The following is a 26,626-nucleotide window of genomic DNA, read 5'->3' on the forward strand; positions in this document are numbered from 1 at the left end:
TAATGTCATGTCATCTGTCGTATTTCTGTTTAGTAGACTTCCTCTTCAGTATTTCTTTATTTTTTCAGAGTCCTTGTTTTCTATTTTCTAATGCTTTCTGGATAGAGGCAGAAGTGGAGCAAACATGCAGCTCCTTAATCACTTCCTGTCAAGAATCTCTGATAAACCAGCTTGAAGATTGCTCTTATTTGATTTGGAGTGGATTGTTCATATTCAAAATGAAGGGTTGAATAGTCTTTTTAAGAAAAGCTATAATAGGCCCATATTATATGCTTCTAGTAAAGAAGTAACACGTTCCTTGAACTCCGTATGTTATATTTGGCTTGAACATTCCAGGTCTATAGTAATAACTAAACTATAGATGGCTGTTTTTTGGTTCTGCTGTGACTTAAGTGAACATCACATGCAGGGCAGTCTTACTACAGCTATTACAATGGAATGAATAGGAATCAGTTCACTTTCATTCAGTTGCCATTTTGGAAAATGATGATCATCAGACTTAGGTTTGGAGCTGTTTGCAAAGGAGGAAAACTTCCCGAAAAAAGGAAAGAATAACAGAAGCCTTCCTGACAATAGTTAAGAGATTCTGGGGTGAAGGATGGGAGTACAAATATCAACACATTGAGAGTGCAGTCCTGTCTTCCAGCAGCCAGAGGGTATGTGGGCTTCAAATTTATTGGACACCCAAGTAGCTGGAAGCGGATTTAAAGCCCTCAAAAAGGGCCCTTAGACAATACCTTATAGCAATGGTAGCTCTTTTCCTCTTACATGTTGCTGGGGCTTTGAGTCTGGTCTTCTCAACATGTTGTTGCCATTGAACTGTAGCAGTGTGGGCTGTCCCTGCACCCCCTCATGGCCTGGGGAAGCTGTGTGGCACCATGGCTGTTTCCCCTTTTAAATCTGCAACTGACTATACTCTCCCCTTGTAGTAGGGCTGATCATCGTGTCCACATTCTCCAGCTTATGAAACATTAGCTTCTTCACCACCCACATCAAATTAGTCTTTAATAGTAGTCCAAATGACCACAAACTCAAAAGGGAAAACAAAACTTTCTACCCAGCTATGATGCACATGGCTTACCGCCTAAAGACTTTGTTCCTCAGGGACTGCTGCAAGGTGATTGTCTGTATCTGCAGCCACTTGCTAGCTTTTATAATCATTTACTCCTTTCCAGCTGGGTTTGATAATTGCCCAGGGCTGGATCACCCTAAGCCTCCGGCCCTTAAAGGCACAGGGCACCATCTTATATTCATCTTGCTGGCAGGTTGTCATGGTAGAACTCTAAAGTTCTAAAATTCTGTCTCCTCTCCCTTTACATACACCAATTCATTGTCTCCATTTAAATTTCCTGGATCCCTCCTGCCCAGACCTTCTGTCTAGGCCCTGATTTCTTCCTCCTTCCCTACCTTTACAAACCTTAAAAACCCTGCTTCTTGGTGCTTTCCGCAGGTCTCATGCTTCTACCAGCTCCTTCTCCCAACTCTGTACTCCTGCCTTCTAGCCAGGTCCCTGGAATCAGTGGCTCCTGACCCAGCCATCCGATTCCTTAAAACCTGCCCCCTCCCCAAACCTAGCTCCTTGTTTGGCTCCCTCTCTCAGTCCCTAAAGCACCTTTTTGAACTGGATCTTGGATCGCTTCACTCTGGCACATATATGGAGGGTTTGATGGCTTTCCTGGGCGGGCGTCTTCTAGCTCTGGTACTGTGGATTGCTTTTTTTGGGTCTGGAGTGAGAATGGATGGAGGAGGAAGGGTCATTTTATAAAATGGAAACTTCCACTGTTGGTGGCTCTTTCTTTCCACGTGTGTTTTGGCTGGAGTTGAAACAAGGAGTGGACGCAGCACCCCCAGGAGTTTGTTGACCACAGCTTAGTAACTGCTGCTCTGGGGCTTGGTAGCCTCTGTTTCCAACATTTGTAGAAGAACTGCTTGGCTCTCTCGGTGCACAGGTGCTCAGCCTTATTGTTAATCCTAGGAATATGGTTTTGCAGTTCCTTATTAAATATGTGCTCATAGTCCTTTTCTGCAGAGTTGGAAGGCAGGCTGGTCTGAGTGGGGCTCTGTATAGTCTACAGTTGCTAGTGCATAGTGCTTTATGCTAGTGTTCACAACTCTCTCTCCTCTGAAGCTTCGATATCCTGTCCAGAATGTACTTTGTCAGCCATTAATTTCCCATAGTAAATAAAGAATAATACTTAGCACTTACGTGGCTCTTTATATCTTCAAAGTGATTTACAGACATGAGCTGTTAATAAATGGCTCCATTCTCAAACTCTCTCCATATTTTCTGTTCTCTGAAGACAGAGCTAATATGCTCTTGTCTAAAGTTTGTACACTGACACACTGAGAATGGTGTAGAGAAGGCCTTAAAGCAGAGTTGCTTTGTGGTGGTGAGGAGAGAATGAGCTCGATGTATCTAAGGGAAGTTGGGGAATGGCCTCAGTGTAAAATTGGAAAGAGGGCCTTGTGTCCTAGCCCTGGGATCCTGTTCTCTCTAGATGGAGCAAAATTCCTGACAAAAGATTCCCCACAAAAATGTACTATAGTGAAGCCTGGTGGCATATGCTATTTCATGGATATCTTGTGTTCTACTGTGCCCCAGGGCTATCTTAAATTAGTACTTTTTCTTTCCAAGATTAATTCAAATAACTGACTGTATGTGATAGTTCTAATTTTTTAAAAGGTATTTTGAATGTCTTGCCTTTTGTAGAATAATTTAATAGCTATATTTAAAAAAATCTTATTTTATATTCTAGGTGCGGTTTATCACCAAAATATGGCATCCTAACATTAGCTCGGTCACTGGGGCCATTTGTTTGGATATCCTGAAAGATCAATGGTAAGATACTCCATACAGTTCACAGATTTGAACACTAAGCCCTGGTCTACACTGGGGCGGGGGCGGGGGGGAGGAATCGATCTAAGTGACGCAACTTCAGCTATGTGAATAATGTAGCTCAAGTCGACGTACTTAGATCGACTTACCGTGGTGTCTTCACCGCATGAGTTGACTGCTGCCGCTCCCCCGTCGACTCTGCCTGTGCCTCTCGCGGCACTGGAGTACAGGAGTCGACGGGAGAGCGCTCGGGGGTCGATTTACTGTGTCTAGACTAGACGCAATAAATCGATCCCAGCTGGATAGATCACTGCCCGCCGATCTGGCGGGTAGTGTAGACATACCCTTAAAGTGAAGACCTATCCTGGAGAACAGGCAAAATCACATACTGCTCTTCACTTGACATCTGTAGTTTCTATAGTATGGCCCCAAAGTTTCAAGCATATTTTTAAGACTTATAAATACTTCCATATACACCTCTACCCCAATATAACGCGGTCCTCGGGGGCCAAAAAATCTCACCGCCTTATAGGTGAGACCGTGTTATATCAGGTTCGGTCCGTTATGCCATGCCGGACTGGACCGGCTTCCCCGGCGGTGATTTAAAGGGCCCAGTGCTCCAGCTGCTCTGGGGAGCCCCGGGCCCTTTAAATCATCGCCAGCGCTCTGGCAGCGGGGCTTGGGCGGGGATTTAAAGGGCCTGGGGCTCCCCGCAGCGGCCGGAGCCTCTGGCCCTTTAAATCACTGCCTGAGCCCGGCTGCTGGAGCCCTGGGGCTCTGGCAGCCAGGCTCGGGTGGTGATTTAAAGGGCATGGGCCTCCACACGAATTCGGATATAAGACGGTAAAGCAGCGGGGCTCGGGTGGCGCTTTAAAGGCCCAGGGCTCCCCGTTGCCTTACCGCGTTATATCTGAATTCGTGTTATAACGGGTCGCGTTCTATCAGAGTAGAAGTGTAGTATTTTGAGTTGCAGATAGTATCCTTATGAAGGTACTCCTTCCAAAAAAGAGAAAAGAGGAGAAAAGCTCAGGTATTTTAAGGCACATAGGTAGAAGATGAATGTCTAATTTCATGTATAAATACTTGCTAATTTGTGCTGTTCGTAATCCCTTTATGCACAAGTGCCCCACCAATCCCTTCAGTAACAAATATTACAAATCCTTCACTGTGGGGTTCTCTTGTTGCTCTCCCTCCTCACCTGATGGCCAGCGTAGGTGCAAGCAGCACAGCAAATTAAAATACTTACCTGCATTCTGCTACTTTGCTAGTACTTGGCTTAGAGCAGAGAGAGGTACTATAGGGTGGATGGCAATATTTGGAGTGGAAACTTTAGATTAGCAGCAGTAGGGCATGAAGTGGAAACTTCAGAAATTGAAAAGTAGTGGGAAGCAACAAGAAAGCAGGAAGCAAAAGAAATGGACAGAAAAGAGTTATATCCTAATATTGTGTATTACATTAACACTGTTGATTATTCACTAGCCAACGCTTACTTGTAAGGCATTTGGAGAAATGTAAAAGTGGAATAGGACACTTGCCTTTTACTTCCTGGTCCACTCCTGACATTTTATTCATCAGTATACTTTTGAAAAAATTCTAATTGCCAAAATATGTGGAATGTATCTGCGAGTAATCCATGGCATAAATACTGAACTCTTCTAGGTTTTTTAAAAAGGTGCGTTTGTTACATTTTAACTTCTAAATTATTTTTGACTATTACCCTGTCATCTTCTGTTTAAGTTAATGTGCAATATTATACCTGTACATATAGATTTATGAATAGCACATGTAACCCATTGGTCAGTGTGTTATGCATCCCCCCCTCCGATTCGCAGATAATGAGTTTGTCAAGGTCATGTTTTCAGTCCTCACTTACATTATGGCTGCCATCTTGGCCAGGGATCAAACCATGGACCTCCATAGCTGAAAGCTTGAGCTAAAGAGCTTGGCTCTGTAGTTGGGGGATGTAACATTCTATCCTTTGTGGATCAGGTGCAGAGAGGGACACACAATACACATGAAGTGGGTTACCATAACATTTAACAAGTTGTGGGGCAGTGTACTGTGGTATCATTTAGTGTTTTACAGCTGTATTTTGATCTGCTGACATTAAGAGACTTTTGTATTATTTGGGACCATTTTTTCCTAATTTTTCGATCTCAAAGTTGATTCCTAATTCTGACAGAAAGTATGTAAGAACTAAAGAGCTGCCAGACCATGGCGCATCTTGCCCAATGTCCTATCTCCGACAGTAGCCTGTACTGGAGGTTCTGGGGGAATGTTCAGAACAGGGCAATTATGAAGTGATCCACCCATCTTCCTCTCCTGGCTTCTGGTAGTCAGAGGTTTAGGGTTGCCCCGAGCATGGGGTTGTGTCCCTGACTATTGTGGCTAATAGCCGTTGATGGACCTATCCTCCATGAACTTAACCAGTTCTTTTTTGAACCCAAATACTTTTGGTCATCATAATATCCATGGCAATGAGTTCAGCAGTTTAGGTGTGCACTGTGTGAAAAAGTACATCCTTTTTGTTGGTATTAAACCTGCTGCCTATTAATTTCACCAGGTGACCCCTGGTATCTGAAAAGGTAAATGCCACTTCTTTATTCACTTTTTCTACATCATTCATAGTTTTATAGATTTGTATCATACCTCTTTCAGTCATAAACTGAAGAGCCCTAATCTTTTTTTAGTCTCTCCTCATGTGGAAGGCATTCCATATATCATTTTTGTTGCCCTTTTCTGAACCTTTTCTAATTTCACTATATCCTTTTTGAGATGGCACAACCAGAAGTGGATATGGTATTCAGGGTCTGAGTGCACAATGGATCGATATAGTGGCATTATGATATTTTGTCCTATTTTCTATCCCTTTCCTAATAGTTCTTAAGATACAGTTAGCCTTTTTGACTGCTATGCACATTGAGTGGAAGTTTTCAGGGGACTATACATAGTGACACAAAGATCTCTTTCTTGGTGGTAAAAACGAATTACTAATTACAGTAGTTTCAGTAGCCTCGTGGGGAAGGGAGATTGTCAAATATTTTTTAAAGTCCAGATAGATTGTCTTCTGGTTCTCATTTATCCACTATTTTGCTGACATACTCAAAATATCAAAGCCAGTATTTTAAAAAATAAGCATCCTAAATGTTAGTCTGTGACTATGTTTAAGCACTTAAATGTGTGTCAGTTTTGCAAAAGTGCTGAACAGCCAACATCTCCCACTGAAAATTGAGATGCAGGAATTTTCCTTAACAGAAGTTGTGCTTATTTTTCCTATCATGAAATAAATCTTGGTGTTTTGACATTTGTCTTTGACAGTGCCTCATCTTCATTTCTTGAAAGGTGTAGGCTTTTATGGGTATCTCCCCATACTTGGAATATGTTCTTCTTAATTAGGAAAAGGTTTGCCTTTATGGCTAATGCACTGACATTGAACCTTGGTCTCCTGACTCCAATTTCCATTTCTGCCACACACCCTCTGTGACCTAATCAGTGTTGTCAGTTCTTGAAATTTTACTACAAATCTTGCAATATTTGGTGGTGTTTTTTTTTCTTGGTCCCAGCTTCAGGAGTTAAATGATTACCTGAGAATTTCACCTTTAATTTAAAAGTAAGATAAGTTTCTGTCCATCATCACTGCAGATAAAAGCTGAAAAAGGTGAAACATAAAGGGTCAGAAACAGAAGGCAGATAAAGAACCAAACATTTATTATTTTTAAAATTTCATGTTTTTTTTGAGACCTGACTTGTGATAGTTGAACACTTGACATTGGCAATACTGGATGTTGGGCAACTGACTTAATCTCTGTGCCTCAGATCCCCATCTGTAAAATATTTTTTTCTTCTGTTCTTAGTATGATGTTTCTGTTTACATTGAAAGTCATTTAGGGCCTGGACAGCCTCTCACTATATGATTGTATGGTGTCCATCACAGTAGGGCACCAATTTCTATTGGGGCATGTAGGTGCTACTGTAACAATATTGCTCTTAATAGCTATCTGTTGTTGTTTGGATTGGAACAGTTGCGGAAGAATCTTCCAGAAAGTCTTTTTCTTTTTATTTCTATTTTCCATTACTGCTGTACAAAGATTTATGTTGTAGTGGCCACATAAGACTGAATGTAGCTTCTTACTGAGTCTACTCATAGTATTTCAAGTCAGAGGCAGTTGCTTGAGAGTGGTGGGAATGCTTTTTTAGTGATTCTGGCTCCTTGCTGGCTGGAGGGGAAAAGATAGGCTTACAGGTTACCTATGTGGTTATAGGTAGGCTCTGTTGGTGGGTGAACTCCACCCAATCCTTTCTTTTTTTTTTAAATAGCCTGGCATAAGGTTAAAAGAGTTCTGTGGCTACATAGGAATACAATCTACCTCATGAAAGTGGTTGCTGGACCAGTGTGAATAGTGACACTGTTGTGTTTAAAAAAAAAAATTGTTTACTGTACTGCAGAATTTAACTTTAGAGTGACATTTGCTGATTTAACTATACTTAGACTGAGAAATACCACAATACATTTACTTATGTGAGTGGGATGAAAGACTGCATTTAAAAATGACACACACACAAAATTCTTGATAAATAACTTGATGTTTTAAATGGATTGCACTCAGTATTAAAGGTAGAATGGACAGCTACCAGGCTTGAATGTTTTATGCACTTGGTTCTGGGAGTTATAGTTCATAAGTTTTTCTTGTCAGATATTTGAAAAGAATTACAAAATCTGATTTTGAAGCATAACTTTAACTTGTAATGGTCTTACTAAATATTCCTATTGTTGCCACTATAATTAAAACTGGGGTCAAACTCTGACGCACATCTGTGACATTTGAGGCCTGTAGGAATTACAACTGTATATGAGGGCAGAATTTGGGTCTAAATGACTTGATTTTTTTTCCTTTGTTTTTTGGGGGGGGATAAACTGAATGTGACAAACTGGCAATATCCTGTAATTCTTTGAACAAATCTTATGGAATTAAGATAAACTTTATTGAATTAACTTAAGCCTTACTGATTTAGGGTTAATTCTTTTGGAGTACATTGTATTAAAAATGGAATTGTTTGTGTTGTGGCCTTGTAGGTACTTTTCCTGGTAGGAAGGCAGATGTTAATGTACATCCTCCATTATTAACCCTTTGAAGTCACGTCCCTGAAAAAGTTTGCATATACTAATTCAGACTGGATTCACCAGGGACCAACAGACAAAGACTATCCAGAAACCCTGGTTTTAAACTGACTCTTGGCTGCCTTCCTGATCCCGCAAATGGACAGGATGCTTGGTTGAAGGAGGGCCCCAATCTTTAGGGGAGGGTTGGAAGAGCTGGGCATGGTGAGTTTCCATAAGATTGAGGGCTGGTTCTGAGCTGAGGCTGTAATGAACTTGTGACCACAAAGGAAACATTGGGTCTGAGGTGTTGAAGAAATGCTCCTGCCAGAGCCCATGTTAGAGTTGGGGTAGTGTGTAATAAACTTATTAGCTAGGGTTGCCAGCTTTCTATTCACATAAAACTGAACACCATTGCCCCGCCCCTTCTCCGAGGCCCAGCCCCACGCTCACTCCATCCCCCACCCTCACTTGCTCATTTTCACCGGGCTGGGGCAGGGGATAGGGTGTGGGAGGGGGTGAAGGCTCCAGCTGGGGGTGCTGGCTCTGGGATGGGGTCGAGGGGTTTGGGATGTGGGAGGGAGTATGGGTTCTGGGCTGGGGCCAGAAATGAGGGTTTCAGGATGCGGGAGGGAGCTCCAGGCTGGGGCAGGGGGTTGGGGTACAGGAGGAGTGAGGGTTCTGGTGTGGGGATGAGGGACTTGGGGTGCAGGAGGGGGGCTGTGGGCTGGGGCAGGGGGTTGGAGTGTGGGCTCCAGGCAGCACTTTCCTCAGGCAGCTCCCAGGAAGCGGCCGACATGGCCCTCTGGCTCCTAGGCTGAGGCATGGCCAGGCGGCTCTGCACACTGTTCCTGCCCACAGGTGCCGCCCCTGCATTTCCCGACCAATGGGAGCTGCGGAGCTGGTACTTGGGGCGGGGGCAGCGTGCAGAGCCCCCTTGGCTGCCCCTATGCCTAGGAGTCGGAGTGACATGCCGGGAGCTTCCTGGGGGCCAGATAGGGAGCCTGCCAGCCCTGTACCAACTGGACTTTTAATGGCCCAGTCAACAGTGTTGACCAGAGCTGCCAGGGTCCCTTTTTGACCGGGTGTTCTGGTCGAAAACCAGACAGCTGGCAACCCTATTATTAGCATATGTGTAGGTTCTTTTATTGTTTGTAATGTTTTTTCTGTAATACTTTTTATCTTAAGAGTAAAGTAGGCTTGCATAGGAAGTCCTATTGTGCCTTATAATTGTAGCAATTATACCTATTAACCATCTCTGAAGAGAAGGCAAGCAGGTGTCCTTGGGCATCTTGTCTGTGCTAGGAATGACACAGTGAAGGCAGGGAACTGTGTAGCCTGGAAATACCCCGGTCAGAAGGGAGAGAGATGTGGGTCTCCACCCAGAAGGCAGTGTCTGGGGAGCTGGAAGCTTGAGAGGAGGTGCCCTTGCTGGGTCATTTGAGGATAAATACAAAGGTAGTTGCTCTGAATTGTAACACTGGGGTCATTTTCATTAGTTGTATTTGTGGCTGGTACAACTTCAAATAGTTGAATATCTTTGTATAGTTGTATTGTTTTTCTGGGATAATGGCTTTCAATATTCTAATAAACATGATTAACGTAGTGTTGTGTTATTAACTTCAATACTAAATTTCCTGTTGGCAGGAGATTTTTTGCAGCTTGCGAAATAGCTTCTTTGAATGATCTTGTAGTAAGTCTAATAAACAAATTAATAAATTTCTCTGTGGTAAGTTTTTGAAGCTGAAATTCTCTGCAGCCGTGGATGCTCATGCTCTTTGTGAATTTGTAAATACTCCTTTTACTTCAGCTTTGAATGCAAGCTTGTTAAATAACCTCTTGCAGGTAGAGGTACTTTAATGGTGATCTATTCAAGAGATCTGTCAAGCAGTCTCACCATATAACATGTTGATGTTTCAGGCTAATATTCTGTTTTACTACTGTGAGAAACTTTAGGCTTAAAGAAAAATTAATTTATCTGATATTGCTCCTTAATTGGCACTAAAGACAACTTTATATGACTATCTGGAACATCTGTTAAGGCTGCAGATATTTATTGTGGTTATTTCACAGCAGGAATATTCTAGTGGGAATATAAAAGTACTGTATGCTGTAATGGTCTTTGTGGTAAGCTTTCTTGGGCAGTCTAATGTTGAGTTTTCAGTCATGTTGTTTGATGTGGACTTTATATCTATCATTAGCCTTTATAAATAAGATACTGAGCATCCTAATGTTGTTTAGGTTGGAAGAGCTTTTCGGTGGGCTATCTGGTCTGTCTCTTAGCATCACGGCAGAAGCAACTATATTATTCTCAAATAATTCCTAATAGGTGTCCAGCCTTAAATATCTCCCATGATGGTGACTTCACAATCAAGTTTTGCAGCTCACTTCATTATCTAACCATTCTTCTTAAAGTTGTTTCTAACCACCAACTTAAGCTTTCCCTTTTATAAATTATATCCATAACTACTTGTTCTGCTCTTCTTTGCTAATGAGAGCAGCTGATCCTGACTCTTTCTAATCTCCATCAATATATTTGTGAGCAGCCATCTCTTTTCTCTCTTTTCTTTAGATGGCTAAGAGGACGAAAAAAGTGCCCTGTAATTAAGGGAATCAGGAAGCAAGAATTCTATTTTAAGCTGTCCCACAAACTTCTTGTTTGGAGGTTATTTAGCTTTATTTCACAGATATGGAAACTAAAGCATAGAGATGAAAATTTTTTCTTACGGGTGTTGAGGCTATATCAGTCTTCATAAAGCATGTTGATATCCTGAGAGTGGAAGGTTTTATGTCAGTGTAAAGTGTTTGTATTGAATATCACCAGTTTTGTAACCATTCCTCATCTTATTTTCCAATGTTTTTATTGTGGAGAAGCACGGCTGAGAGATGAGACTTTGAAAATAGCTGAAATTGCATTTTAAACTAGTTAATTTTTTTTGAATATGTAGCTGAATCAGTTTGCCTATAAACTTCAGATTTGTAAAATTCAAGAGTCCTTTGAGAGCTAGCGCCTAGGACTATATTTGATTGGATGAGGTGTTTATTTGTGGCATTGCTCACCTTAGAAATTGAAATGTCAGAAGTCCATCAAGTCCCAACACACTTTATGAGAAGTTCATTCAATATCTGACAGACTTGACCGAGCGCTCTTTGGGTCTGACAGTCTCTTAACATCATAGACAGCGTGGTGTAGTGCGTTTAGCAGAAGCTGCAATTAGGAGTTTCTGAACTCTGCTTCAGCTCACACACTATACTATGTATACACCCACCACCTTTTGTCCAAGGATCTCTTTCTGCATTACAAACCAAATTATGCCTCCCAATACTCTAGTGAGGTATATATGTATCATCTTTATTCCTGTGAGATGGAAGTTAGGAATTGAGGCTCAGATAAATGAAGAGACTTATCAGTGGCATAGCTGTGCTGAAAACCAAGGTCTCCTGACTTGCATTCCCAGTTTAAATATTTGCATTGACACATCATTAATTTCCTTCTCCATTAGTTTGAGACGACTTCCATAAAGGGCAATGCAGAATAACTTTTTTTTAGTTCAGGCAAAGTAATCATGAAACCAATTACTGGTGCTAGATCTTCTTGTAAAGTCCCTCTTGCATAAATAAAATTATAGTAAATGGAAATAATGTAGTAAAAATGCTGTTTGACTGAGAAATAGAGCTTTAGCTAGATTTTATAGTATATACAAAGCTGATTGATTACAGCTTCTAAAATTCCTTGCATAAATCTGTTTAAGTGCAAAAACTGTGATGATATTCATTCAAATACAAAGACAAAAAGGATTAGCGTTCAGTGACATCTAAGTGTTTTACAAATTGAAAAACTTTTTTTTTCTATTTAGAGCTGCAGGCAAACATTCAGCATGTTCATCAAATATTCATTTAATAGAAAAAGCATTGTAGTAAATAGAAACTTATACTGCAGTGAATTTTACATTTGTCATCAATCCATACTCTAGATCAATTCAATCCAAAATCTACTCTTGATAGGCTACATTATGATTTTATAGACTTTTTCTGCAAAATGTTCATATGCTGTTTGCCCCTGACAACACATTGAAGTATAAAAGTGTTTTCATGTATACTTTAATGCTTAGGTACTCAGTTTTGTGCCATCATGGGGTTTGAAGAAAAAAATTCAGATATTTTGTATTATGATTTGATTAAACTTTCTGTATAGTAAAGATTTCATAGCAAGGTTAAAGAGCTGCTTTAGTAACTAAATATTCATTATAAGCCTGTTTGTTTTTTAATCTTGCCAGTCAATCTCCAATTTACTTTAGAATAATAAGTAAAAACAATTCTACCTGTAACATCAAATATGGCATTTTGCTAGAAGTGAAACAGTCTGAAATTTTTGGAAAAATCTGCCTAAATATTTGAGAAAAGTGGGAGTTTGAAAATGAGAATTTTCACTTTTGTGAAAGCAGGAAGGCTGCATGACTACCTTTGTAGGAGTTTAGACTGTAGTTAATCTTTCAAAGCTTAGAGCCTCTGCAGAGTTAATAAAGTCTGCAAAGTCAGCTTGAGGGACTTTGAGAAGGTGGCACATGTAGCTGTGAAAAACTAGGGTGTAATACTACCAAGCAGGAGACAAGATATGCTAATTTAAACAGCTGTCACTTTGGATGTAATCATTTACATTTTGATGGAGAAAAAAATACCATAGTTCCTCATGGAAGTGGAGGGAGGATTATCAGTTTTCTATAATGTTAAAGAAATTCCCAGGCAAAATCTTTGAGGAAGTTACCAATACGTGGAAATACATAGTTAAGGTTCCACAAACAACCTTAACTCTGACATTGTACTGGCACCTATATTTTGTCTGTCTACCAACAGTCTCTTTGCATCCAGTCACATTGTCATGCCACAATACTTTGTTTGTTTTTCCATTATGCACAACACATCGTGAACTTTTCTACTGGAAATATAGATCTGTAAACTGCTTCCAACTCATCACATCTGTGCCATCAACCCCAAAATTGTGTGTCATGTCCACCTCTCTCCCTAGCCTAATCCACAGTGAGTGTCTACTACAGCCCCCAGCTATACAGCTTGACTTTTCAACTGAAGCTGTAGAAACTCATGCTTTTAGCTCTTTGGGGTACCTGGTTTAATATCCAGTATGTTGACCAAGATGACAGCTGTTGCATATACATCTTGTATACCTGAATCTCTAGGTAAATCGAGGGATGGGAATCGGGTCAGAGTAAAGCTGAACTGTGAAATCTTTAATATAATTTTCCAGATTTTTCAAACTTCTGTTTTTTTATAAACATTTTCAAATGAGATTTGAGTGATTTGATTATGGTTATTTATAATTTTAACTCAGCGTTTTGTCTGGGATTCAACATAAATTCCTGAAGCCTCTGACTCTAAATGCACATAGAATTTGAGTTGAATAAGGGCCTCATCCCACAGTGAGATTTCTGTGGTCAAATATCTGCACTTCTAGAGCACCATTTACCTCTGTAGGGCTCTTTGCAGCTGCAAGTCTCTTGGCCAGGATCTTATTGCAGGATCAAGGCCCAAATCTGCCTGGTGACTTAAGGAGTGTTTTTCCATCCTAATGTTTTACATTTTTGTTAAAATTGTGGTAATGCCCTCAGCCTGACATGAAGAAAAGTTATGCTAGTACTCTTCAGTTAATATGATCTTTATAGCTACTTTTAAAATACATTTACAAAATTAATTGATTAAAATTGGGGAAACTTTTCTTTATAAATTAAATGGCCACTAAAATTTAGACTGTGTTAACAGTGTTATGTGATGGAAAAAATTAGTTTGTGAATTATTTATAAAATTTATCCATTTGTAACTAAAAAGTTAAAAACAAATAAGCCTCTACTTTTGTAAGTTTGTACATCATTTAGCCATTTTGCTACAGACACCGAAAGCCAGCAGAGGGAGCACACATTGAGTAACCAATCTAATTCCCAGAGCAATGCTGATGGCAAGGAAGAAAAGGAGGCAGACTTGAGTTGGCTTTTATTTAATCAGAAACGTAATCTTTTGCAAAATGAAAAAGGACAAACTATTAAACCGGGAAATGTTAGTTCCAGATTTCTAAGAAGGTGTTGTTAAGAAGGGAGAGTGTTAAAATACGCATTAAGAACTCTTAAAAAAAAAAATGAATGGTATCCCATTGTCAATTGCTGCACTTCCAAGTTACTCGTGCTTGTGGTTCCAACTATTTTTGTTCCCTTTGTATGGTATTAGTAGAGCACATCAAACATAAGTAAAAAAAGACCCAGATTTCAGTAAAGCCATTTTCAAACTTCAATTTTAGGGCAGCAGCAATGACTCTAAGGACAGTGTTGTTATCATTGCAAGCACTGTTGGCAGCTGCAGAACCAGACGATCCACAAGATGCAGTAGTGGCAAATCAGGTAAGATGTTCAGTGAACTACGTCAAACAAAAACCTTTTATTAATTATCTTCCTCTTAAAGGGACCTTGTCTATTAATAATTTCATTCCAAATTTAGGTTTTGGAGAAAACAGCTTTTATAGATATTAAGGCCAAATGACAAACTGTTTAAAAAAAAAAAAAAAACCCTGCTCCTTTGCTATTTTTGCAACCCCGACAGTGCAGCATTGAGAACCTGGAAGTGATACTGGTTATAATAAAATCAAGTTTCATTTTTGTTTATTTTTCCTTATTTATTCTGAGAGAAATGCAAAGAGTAAACAACATAATGAAAAGTTACATTGAATTACAATTTTTTTATCTTAAATCTAAAGAGTTATGAAGGAAGCATCCTATGTATTTGATGTTTGCAGACTCTCAAATTAACTGTTTTAATTAATAACCTAATTGATATTAATAGAATTGTAGTTGGCTTGTAAAACTGGCTGGCCCAGTATACAGAGACAGAAAGTAGCATTAGCTTGAAAATAATCTTAGTGTAATGTATTTTACTAGAACTCCTGTGCGGCCATTTAAAAATTTGTTGAAAACTAGGTACAATCAATCCACAAGTGAACATTGTTAACTTTTGTTGAACAAAGCCCCAAACATTGCTTCTGTAAGTCAAAGAGGGTAAAAGGTGAAGGCCCCTGTGTACTTCATAGTGGCAAAGGAAAAAAGCGGAGTGCTTCCAGTATCTAGTAAGCTTGTACATCCGACTTACATGTGTACATCCTATAGAGCAGGGGTTCTCAAACTGTGGGTTGGGACCCAAAGTGGGTCGTGACCCTGTTTTAATAGGGTCACCAATGCTGGCTTAAGACTTGCTGGGGCCCGGGGCCAAAGCCTGAGGGCTGCAGGGCTCAGGTTACAGGTACTCTGCCTGGGGCTGAAGCCCTTGAGCTTCAGCTTTGGCCCCTTGCCAGGGGCGGTGGGGCTCAGGCTTTGGCACCCACCCCCCCCACCCCCCCGAAGTTGTGTAGTAATTTTTGTTGTCAGAAGGCGGTTTCAGGGCAATGAAGTTTGAGACCCCCTGCTGTAGAGTATGTTTAAAGGTGTGAAGTCATACTGTTGAAATTCTGGACAGGAAGTGTAAGGGTGCCAGGACGACAGCTGAGTAAATAATGGTCTTTTTGGTTCATTGGCAATTCCAAAAAATCAAAGAAATTGTTGCGGATTGAACAAAAGATTTTGTTTAGTTTGAGCATTTCTTTTACTTTTAAAATACAATTTACAAAATGTGAAGCAAACAATTGAAAATATCAAAACTGAACATTTTCAGATAACTTTTTTTACCAAGACAGTTTTGGCAAAACATTGTGATGCCACTAAATTTTGCCCAGCTCTAGTTAGGTCCCCCTATCTCAGTGGTTCTGAAACTTTTGTACTGGCAATCCCTTTCACATAGCAAGCCTCTGAGTATGACCCCCCCCCTTATAAATTAAAAACACATTTTAATATATTTAACACCGTTATAAATGCTGGAGGCAAAGTGGAGTTTGGGGTGGAGGCTGACAGCTCGCGATTCCCCCATGTAAAAACCTGGTGATCCCCTGACCCCCAGTTTGAGAACCCCTGCCTTATCTGACTTGTCTCTCTAAGCTAGCAGGTTTTTGAAAGATTTACAGTAGTTCCCTACTATGCCAAACTGACTTTCAGAGAAAAGCAGACAGACCAAACTGAGATCAGTGCTTCACTACCTGGGAGAAGCTGTTTCAGAAACTACGCCAAAGTTCCTGCTCTCAGTAGCAGGTGCAGACGTCTTAGAAAGCACTGATATAACCATGTTGTAATGCTTGCTGTGTGAATGAATGCACCCAAGCAGTTCTCTCAGAGCCCGAGTTGCTGTGTGCATGCCTGAATTGTTGCAAAGACAAGCAAAGCCACCAGATATTTTATATAAAGCATGGCTGCACTAGTAGTTTTCTTGCTAAGTGTACATTCATCCTTGCTCTCACATTGGTGTCTTTTTCCCCGTTTAAAATAAAAACTGTATTGCTACAGCAATGACAACTGAAATATTATTTCCCTCCCTACATACTGACAGTGGGATTTATAAGGGCAGTCTAAAAATCTGCTAGCAATATTGATGGTGAAGAGGTATTTCTCTTCAGAAATGAAAAACCTTTGTACCTTTTGCCAAAAGTTCTCCTTTTGGGCTAAACCACTGAGTGCTGAGGAGCAATGCTCTGTGCCACTTCACACCAGGGTTTTATGGTGGGGGCGCCCAGTGATTCTGTGGCTCTGCTGTCGTAGGGAGGATTTCGATGCCCCCACTCCCTGCAAAGATCGTCAGGTAATTTTACTGGGTTTTGCAAAGGTATACAGATTTAGCTCTTAATTACAACAGTTGGTGTTTTTACATGCAGCTGTCACTAATGTGTTAGTGTAAAGCAGGGGTAGGAAACCTATGGCATGTGTGCCAAAGGCGGCACGCGAGCTGATTTTCAGTAGCACTCACACTGCCTGGGTCCTGGCCACAGGTCCGGGGGGCTCTGCATTTTAATTTAATTTTAAATGAAGCTGCTTAAACATTTTAAAAACCTTATTTACTTTACATACAACAATAGTTTAGTTATATATTATAGACTTATAGAAAGAGACTTTCTAAAAACGTTAAAATGTATTACTGGCACGTGAAACCTTAAATTAGAGTGAATAAATGAAGACTTGGCACAGCACTTCTGAAAGGTTGCCAAAGAATAAAAGTTAGCAAAGAAACTAATTTAAATATAATTTGTTATACAATATAAATACATATATGCAATATATTTTATATATTTTCAGATTAAACATTCACAAGGATAATTCTGCACACACTTGTTGGAATGTCATTTTCACAGAGACAAGATGGGTGAGGTAATATCTTTTATGGGACCAACTTCTGTTGGTGAAAGATTCAAGCTTTTGAGCCACACAGAGCTCTTCTTCTGGTCTGGGAAAAGTACTTCCAGTGTCACAGCTAAATACAAGGTGGAACAGATCATTTAGCATAAGTAATTAGCACACATTCTAAGGGACCATTCAAGGTGAAGTAGCATGTTAACATCTCTGCTGTCATAGGACAAAGAGGGAGTTAATGAGTTGCAGCTTGTTGTAATAAGCCATAAATCTAGTGTCTCTGTTCAGTCCATGATTTCTAGTCTCTAGTAGAGTTATGAATTTAAGCTCCCAGGCTTGTCTTTTGAAAGTGTTGTGCAGGTTTCTTTGAGGAGGAGGACTGTATCAGGTGTTAATGGGTCACTCTATCTTGAATGGTCCCTGAGAATGTGTTTAACTATGCAGGCTAAACAAGCTGTTCCATCTTGCAGTTAGCTGTACATTGGGAGTACCTGAAGGAGAGCTCTGTGTGACTTGAAAGTTTGTCTCTCTCACCAACAGAATTTAATCCAATAAAAGATATTCATCTTGTCTCTCTAATATCCTGGGACTGACATGGCTACAACTACACTGCATGTATTCTCATAAACATTTTAAATTCATGAATTTATTTGCACGTGTTGAAGTACCATGTTTCCATGTAATAGATATAGGGTTCCAGCTACACCTCCTGCAGATGATGGGATTTAAAGCCAAGAAATGTCCACAACCAAGTCTAGTTTTAGAACTTTGCAGCTCATTTAAGTGGTAGTACAGCAATCTAAGGATCTAGATGCAGAGGTGTATGCAAATTTTCCCTGCTAAATTTCTCAGTCATTCAATCCGTTACCAGATATTTACCAGTAACTACAGACACTTGTGCATGTTCCTGAAGCACTAAAACATAGGCCTTGGCTACACTCGGGACTTCTCAGCGCTGCGAAGCGCAAGTGTAGTTGCACCGCCAGTGCTGCGAGAGCTCTCTCGCAGCGCTGTATGTACTCCACCTCTCCGAGGGGAATAGCGTGCAGCGCTGCAGGCGCTGATTACACTGGTGCTTTGCAGCGCTGTACTCGGGGGGAGGGGTGTTTTCACACCCCTGAGCGCAGCAAGGTGCAGCGCTGTACAGCGCCAGTGTAGCCAAGGCCCTAGACTTGAATAAGGTTGTTATGCAAAAATTCTCCATTAAACAATTTTAAACTTTTCCTCTTCTCAAAATGAAGCCTAGAAAGCAAACAAATGAACTAATAGTGTTCTGAAATATTACACCTCTACCCTGATAGAACGCAGCCCGATATAACATGAATTCGGATATAACGCGGTAAGGCAGTGCTCCAGGGGGGCGGGGCTGCGCACTCTGGCGGATCAAAGCAAGTTCGATATAACCCGGTTTCACCTATAACGCGGTAAGATTTTTTTGGCTCCTGAGGACAGCATTAAATCAGGGTAGAGGTGTATTTTAAAATATAGCTGAAAAGAAACCTTCATGGATTTATTTTTGGATCTCAGGGAAGGAACAGGCAAAAACTTTAGGATGCTATTAATAGTTAAGTATTTATTTTTTAAAAGAATAAACTTTTTTTGTGAACATTTGGTTTGTTTAAACTTTCCTTCAGTTGTAATGACAAAACAGTGCTATTTATTGGCCACTCCATGAAATGGATGGCTTCCATTTTAGGGGACTTCCCCCAACCTTAATGTAGTCATCTTCATCTGTTACCATTGCATTTTTTAAGGAGCATTGCTTTGTAAATTATTGTAATGTATAATTCATTTTGAGATGATACGAATGACACAGATTGTAACCTCTTTGGGGCAGGGACACACTTTTTTGGGGGAGGTGGTGTACCGTGCCTAGCACAATGGGGTTCTGGTCCATGACTGGTCTCCTAGGCCAGTGGTGTACACACTCTTGGGGGTACGCAGAGGTCTTCAAGAAGGTACATCAACTCCTCTAGATACTTGCCTTGTTTTACAACAGGCTACGTAAAAAGCACTAGCGAATCAGTACACACTAAAATTTCATAAATGACTTGTTTATACTGCTTTATATACTGTACACTGAAATGTAAATACAATATTTATATTCCAATTGATTTTTTATAATTATATGATAAAAATGAGAGAGTAAGCAATTTTTCAGTAATAATGTGCTGTGACACGTTTGTATTTTTATGTCTGATTTTGTAAGCAAGTAGTTTGTAAGTGAAATGAAACTTGGGGGTATGCAAGACAAATCAGATTCCTGCAGGGGGTACAGTAATCTGGAAAGATTGAGAGCCACTATCCTAGGTGGTACCACGGTACATATAACTTATTGTAATATAAATACCCCCCCCAAAAGTGTAGTACTAATTTCATGACAATGTTACAGATTTAAAATGTCTGATGTTTCCTTGTATAAAAAAAAGACGTTCAAAACAATAACCATACATTTCAGTGTCCTTCAGGATATGCCCCAGGTCTATACCTCTCTATCTTTAAACCATATGTGGACAACGTTTTCCAAGCACTGTCGCAATGATCACATAATTCAGGACCCTAAAAAATGTACACCTTTAAGAAGGTGGAATTGAAGGGAGATTTTTATTTCAAAACAATGCGATTTAAACTTGCTGTAAAAGTATGTAAATCTCCAATTTTAAAAAACTGTTATTAAATATAAGGATTACTAAAACAGGAAGCTCCTATCTTGCTGATTTGAAAATGTAATTTGTGACAAATGAAGCATACCTCAGTTTTTGAATGCCTGACACAGGCTGGAAACTTTCACTGTTGTTTTAGGGTAAAGTTCTATTACTTATTAGAAAATTTGTTTTTTGGCAGTATTAGTGTAAAATACTACTGACATCTTCCACACAATTTTTCTAGTAAGTAAACCTTCCTTTAAAACCATGGCAGGTCTTCAGCCATTTCCATGTGACCATCTGTTTCTCAGCTCTTTTTTTTTTTTTTTTTGTCACAAATGATATCAATATACCTACTTCCCAGGAGGAAGTCCAGTAGTAAAATGGCAACCCTCATTGCAGACCCTTTCTCAGTAATGAAGGTTCTAAAAAAAGATAGTCCCCCCCCAAATAATTGGGGGGAACACTGTCAGAAATATAGTGAGTGTGCAATTCAGTGAACATTACAACACAATGAGTTAGTTTCTGCTCTCAGCTACACTGGTTATGCATATTGTGTATCTGGACAAACATCAGTGTAGTTACTCTGGCTTTGTCAGTAACTGAGCAGAATTGGATTGACATGTAAAATATATCAAAATATAAATGCAAACTCATTGTTACCTGATACTTGTGAGTAATGTTTGTGTCGGTTTGAATCCTCAACAACTAACCAAAAACTCCAAATTTCATTTTGGAACTACTACTTATTACAAGATTTGAAGATACTATATATAGAAGGAATTATAGAATGGAATTTGCCAAAGTCAACTAGCCTTTTAATTGGACTTTGCTGAATAGTTATATGGATTCACTTTTTTCTCTTTTTGTATAGTACAAACAAAACCCAGAAATGTTCAAACAGACAGCTCGACTTTGGGCACATGTGTATGCTGGAGCACCAGTTTCTAGTCCAGAATACACGAAAAAAATAGAAAACCTTTGTGCTATGGGCTTTGATAGGGTAAGTATGTGTGTGTATATATGTGTACTTTTTTCTTTTCTTTACAAGTTAGGAGCAGGGCAGCCATATATGTAATATGAGCTATAGTTCAAATTATTATAAAAGGTTTGTTACTTTCATAGCATCAGTAAATCTGATCACTTTATTTTGCTGACTGTTGTTCTTCTTGGTGATGATTGGATGTTTAACATACTTTATTAGTACATAAGACATTGTAATTTAGTAATTTTCATTTTATAATTAAATGAATAGATTTTTCTAAGCTTTTAATGGTAAAAATTTTCAGTTGAGACTGTATCGACTGGTAATTTAGCAAATATAGACCTTGATAAATGTGTAAAGTCTTCAGTCTGACCTTCAGTGCTACAGCTGGGTTTATGTGAAGAGCAGCTTTACACCCTGAAAAATTTCACTTCCTTTATTTTGTCTTCACAGAATGCAGTAATAGTGGCCTTGTCTTCAAAATCATGGGATGTAGAGACTGCAACAGAATTACTTCTGAGTAACTGAGCCATGTAAAGAGCTGCTTCTGTAGTCCAGCTTTCCCTTTCTGAGGAGCATCACCATCTGTTATTTTTAGGATTCTATATAGATTCTCTTTTAAAACTGGCACTCTTGCCTGACGATGCTATCTAAGCACTATTGGAGACTGAAAAACCGCTCTGTAAATAAAGCTAATTAAACGTCTGTGTAAATTTAAAAGGGGAAATACTTTAATTTTTTCTTACTAAATATTGTAAAAATTCTTTGAGCTCAGCTAAAACAGCAGGGGGGAAAACATGCCTACTTTAGTGTTTAGCAGTGTGACCAAGCCTAGCAGGAATTTGCTTCAGGATTTTGATTTAATTATTCGGATAACATTTTTGAGTGTCAAAGTCATCAAAATTGTTGGTGTCACTCACCACAGCTATCTTACTGTTTTTAACATGGATCCTATGTGCCTGTGGATTGACCTATATTTGCATGCTTGTACTTTACTAGACATTTTAGATAGGGTAGCTGAAGAGAGCACCATTTAAGTACTTGAATGTTCTTGTTAACTTTTTTCCTGAAAGCCGTTTCAAGATTTACCCAAAGTTCAAAATGGTGACCTGTTCAGAACCTCTTTCTTAGTCAGGTGACTGGGAAATCTGCTTATCTGCCCTCCCCAACAACACAAACCTAAAATATCATTCTGGATTCCTTTCCATAATCTGTGGGTCTGGGTGCCATTAACAGTAGCTTAGTTGCCACTTTAAATAGTATATTTTCAATAACCAGTAAATGTGTTTAACCATCATACTTGCTACACAATCATATAAAGGTTTGGTATGTTTGGACATAGCACAAAAAAGTGGCGCTGCTTTTTTTGTGTGTGTGTGTGTGTGTGTGTGTGTAATATAGAAGTCAGAACTCCTTCAATAAATTTGGATAATATGAACTCACTGGATTTGGGGGAAGAACAACAGATTCTCTAGTATACTGAGAATTAAAAAAAAAATATATTGAAATTTTTTTCTTCGAGTACTTGCTATGATGCAATCAGCTGTTTTTTGCAACAGCTTTCTAGCTTTACTTTGAGCTTCAGTATAAGGATTGCTTACCAGGTACTTTAAAAATTCACTCGTTTGCATTTTTCCCTAGTTGATACATGGAGGCTGTGTTGGTATTTTTACTGTACATACTTCAAATGCACATAGAAGTAGAAGTGTGTTCTCAGTTTAACTTTCTTTTGGATTGATGTTTCTGATAAACGAAAACTGAAATTACCTTCGCTTGTACATACTCAGTCTTTCTATTCGTATTAAAATTACATTTCATCCTGAGTTTAAAAGCTTGAAAATTATTAGTTTGCAACTTCAAACACTAGTACATCCATCTAAAGAAAGTTGTAATGTCTTTATGGATACAGTTGGATACTTCTGAAAATGCATCAGACATGAAACTTTCAGCTAAAATAGAGAGAAAAGAAACTGAGTAGAGACTGGGGATTGTGGATGATAGTGTACCATAAAAGGCGGCTTTTCCGTGACTATCTTCTCTTAAGCAATAGTCTAACCAGTGTATATTAATTTTGCTTGAACTATAAAATGAGCTGTAAGTGTCATAATTCATAGAAGATCAGGTTTGTAAATGATACTGGCAGCAACGGGGAATATTATTAAACTGTTTGTTAAATATCTGGAGCAAAGTAGACGGGGGAACAGAACTAGAAAATAGAGATGGAAAACACCTAACTAATGCAGGGTTACTCCCTGCAGTATTCTATCTGTGTTCATACTTTAAAAACACTTGCAGGACACAGACAGTAAATTTTTAACTCATATCCGTGCAATACTAAACCCAGTTGCTATAGTCTTTCTGTACTGCTTTCTAAGTTTTTATTCATTGATCATATTTCTTGAATTTTCTTGCAGTAGTGTAAGTCATTTTCAGAGATGCCAAAGGAAGCAAGATTTTTTTTTGTCTTTCCTTGATATTTATTTATTTTTGTTAACAATTAAAAAGCTGCTACTGCTCAACTGGTTTGTTAGGTTATAGCTAGAAACAGTAGAAAATTATGGCAATTTTGCCATTTGTGTTAAAATCTCAAGTTACTGTCTTTTTCTGTTATGTAGCTTGATAAGAACATTTTGATCATATCATTTACATGTTTTTACCCTGGTGGTAAGTGTAAATGGCTGACTACTTCTTTCCCTTGTTCTTTGCTGCTATTTATTTATCAAAGGGAGGAACTTGGAAATCATTAGGGGACATAAAACTTAATAATGATAGGTTCTGGACCTGTCATTTTGATTATAGGATTAGTCTCTTAGAGACAACTGTGAGCACATTTCAAATGATAACCAGAGCAAAGTTTTCCAAACATATAAGGGAGGGGAGGGGGTGGGTGGTGAGAGAAGAAAAAAGGGGGGATTGCTTTACTTCATCACTGAAACAATTCCCCATCCTGCATTTTCTCCTGCTATTTCCTTCACCCAGTACCTCATTTTCTTTGTGGTATTGCAAAACTGTCCTCCTAATACAGTTCTGTTCAGATGCCAGTGTGTCCTTTCTTTCCACTCTCCCCTCCCATGGAATTAGTAACTAAGGCTAGGTCCACACTACCCGCCTGATTCGGCGGGTAGAGATCGATCTTCTGGGATCGATTTATTGCGTCTCATCTGGACGTGATAAATCGATCCCAGAAGTGCTCCCCTGTCGACTGCAGAACTCCTGCTCGCTGAGAGGAGGAAGCGCTGTCGACGGGGGAGCTTGCCTGCACCGCGTGGACCCGCAGTAAGTAAACTTAGTTCGATCTAGGAAATGTCGACTTCAGCTACGCTATTCTTGTAGCTGAAGTGGCGTTTCCTAGAACGATCCCCCACCCCAGTGTAGACCAAGCCTAAGGTACTTGACTCAGTGCCAGCTCAGATGCTAGTAGCAAGGCAGTGTCTTGAGCTGGATGGGGAAGGAGAAGTGACCCAATATTAAGCAAACATTCATAACTTCAGGTCCCTATGAATTTGAATCCTTTGTAAGGAACATTTTTCTATTCTTAGGTAACTATCAGAGTTGAATATAAGGTTATGTTGTACCAGATTAGTGTAACTGAAGCCAGGGCTGAACCCTAGGAATCTCTTACTGTTTGGGTGTTTAACATAGTGACTTTGTAAAGACTAAATTGTAGTTCAGTTTTTTATGACTGAACATCTCTATATTCAGGGCCCTGTGCATTCATGACTGTGGCATTGCTATACAATCTACTCCTGCTGCAGATTTGTGCAGCACATTTACACTTAGTTTAAAAACATCTAGGCATTATGGCTACTAATAGTTTCCAAATGTAAATTGATGCTTTGTTGTCTTCCTTAGTCTGCAAGCAGACAGCTTAAAACAATAACTGTGATGTCTGAACAGTCCCATTTATCTCAATAGGTATTAATGCTGTAACTTAGTGACTATCTAAATGTCAGCTAAATTTCACTGATGAACATTTTAGCAGCAATATCTAGTTAATGTGGTTTATCAATTGTTCTTGGATATTGTTGTTGGTGAACAAGAAATTCCAGTCTCTTCTTGCCCCCCACAAATTTTAAAATAGCCTCTGACCTTATTTGGAGGCAAAGAAAAGTTGCCTTTCCTCTTGCCAATAGCTTCAATTCCCTCATGGATGCCAAAAGTTCCATTTATATCCTATCTAGTTGCCAAAAACTCGACAACTTCTAAGTTCTCAATATGACAAACTGATATATATTGGGAAATTAAAACTTATGTACAATATAAAATTGATTTAATATAAAAGGGACACTACTGCTGTTACACCACATTTAAGTAAAAGGCTCCATTTTCTGATTTACCTGAATTTGCCACAAATTTCCAGTCCCAGAGTACTGCCCAAATTAGGGGCCTTATAGCAGAATTTAGGTCCAGCTTGTCACAGAGTACATGGGGCCTTGACTATAATCAGTCAGGCAGTATTTATTTATGGAATTAGGTACTACAAATTTTGTTGGACATAAGTTTTTTCCCCTGATTTCCATTGTATTTAACTTTTCTTTCAAATAAATTAGGATTGGGAACACTGATGTATGCATTTTGGGTCTGAAGGAGAAATTAATTAGCCAAAAAGAGACTTATCTTGAAACAGCAGATCTACATTATGTGATGTGGATAATGGAAACACTTAAACTATGCAAAATTAACCTTCATAAAACAGCTGGAAGTCAGGCCTGCCACGTGAGAGAGTACAGATCACTTATTTAACCGAAAACAAATGTGATTTCAAGTAAGAGCTCTTGTTTACTGTGGTGGCTGTGTACCATTAATGTAAAGAGGTCAGCTTTCAGAGCAAGGGGAGGCTTCACTGTGTGCATGCCCACTGCTTGCTTCCTGTGGAAGCAACAAACCGAGCCTGGCTTATTGTTGGAGACAGGCCCAGGAGGGGCTAATGTTAAATAAAATATTTTAGCAGTGAAAGTAAGTATTAACACCTGTTCAAAGGGGACAAATGGGACCAGGACTATGCTTGCTATATTTTGAATAGCTAGATGGTTGTGATGTTAGAGTGGAAGGGCTTCTCTACACAGACATTTAGTTCTCAGCAAGCTGGGGTATAAAGATATCCCATACTAACAGTTCCTTACTGTGCTTTGAGTTACTTCAGTTTCAAAGCAGCATAGCTCCAAGTACTGTAAGGAACTGTTAGTACAGGATATACTTTATATTCCAGCTTGCTGAGAACTAAATGTTTGTGTAGAGAAAGCCAAAGACTCTTAATGGATGTGCTCATGGATGGTTTTGTAGAACATGTGAGAGCAATTGGCTAAGCAGAGGATAGTTAAGAATTTTCATTTTTTCCTTGCTTTTTACTGCAGCATGACCTAAAGCTTTTCTGGGAAGAGCATGTAGATGTTTTCACTGTTAATAGCCTAATTTTCCAACTGTTGCTTTGGTGACAAAAGGGTTTATCATTTGTCTGTCTTCAATTAGATTGCTGATCCATATTAAACATATTTCAGTAAAAACATATATGATGATCTTCCCACTTTTACTGTTACAGCTTCATCAGCTGATTCATCATTAGATGTGCAAGGTATATGTTGCTTCTCATTTGGTTATTTCAACTATAATGGTCTGTAGGCAACCTCAGCAACTTTACTTTTCAGATTTGTTACCAATGGGCCAATTGTTGCAAATCATTTGCACTGTACTGTGATGTTCCCTCTTCACGTGCTGGTGGGCAGCATAAAAAATAGCCAATTGCTTATGAGGCTGAACCATTCACTGAAACTGTAAGTTGAAATACCTAACTCTCAGATG

General features: G+C 39.3%; 1 protein-coding gene across 2 annotated transcripts in view; it reads left to right on the forward strand.

Moving 5' to 3' along the window:
• UBE2K (ubiquitin conjugating enzyme E2 K) overlaps nt 1-22,650 on the forward strand; it is a 69,074-nt gene extending 46,424 nt beyond the window's left edge. For both annotated transcript variants that reach the window (XM_054029168.1, XM_054029167.1), the window contains 4 exons: nt 2,757-2,839; nt 14,239-14,338; nt 20,717-20,845; nt 21,281-22,650. In XM_054029168.1, coding sequence (XP_053885143.1) covers nt 2,757-2,839; nt 14,239-14,338; nt 20,717-20,845; nt 21,281-21,355 — 387 coding nt within the window. In that variant the 3' untranslated portion in view covers nt 21,356-22,650. The remainder of the gene's footprint in view (nt 1-2,756; nt 2,840-14,238; nt 14,339-20,716; nt 20,846-21,280) is intronic.
• The last annotated feature ends 3,976 nt before the right edge of the window (nt 22,651-26,626 follow it).

This window comes from Malaclemys terrapin, chromosome 5, assembly GCF_027887155.1.
Source record: "Malaclemys terrapin pileata isolate rMalTer1 chromosome 5, rMalTer1.hap1, whole genome shotgun sequence".
Taxonomy (NCBI): Eukaryota; Metazoa; Chordata; order Testudines; family Emydidae; genus Malaclemys; species Malaclemys terrapin.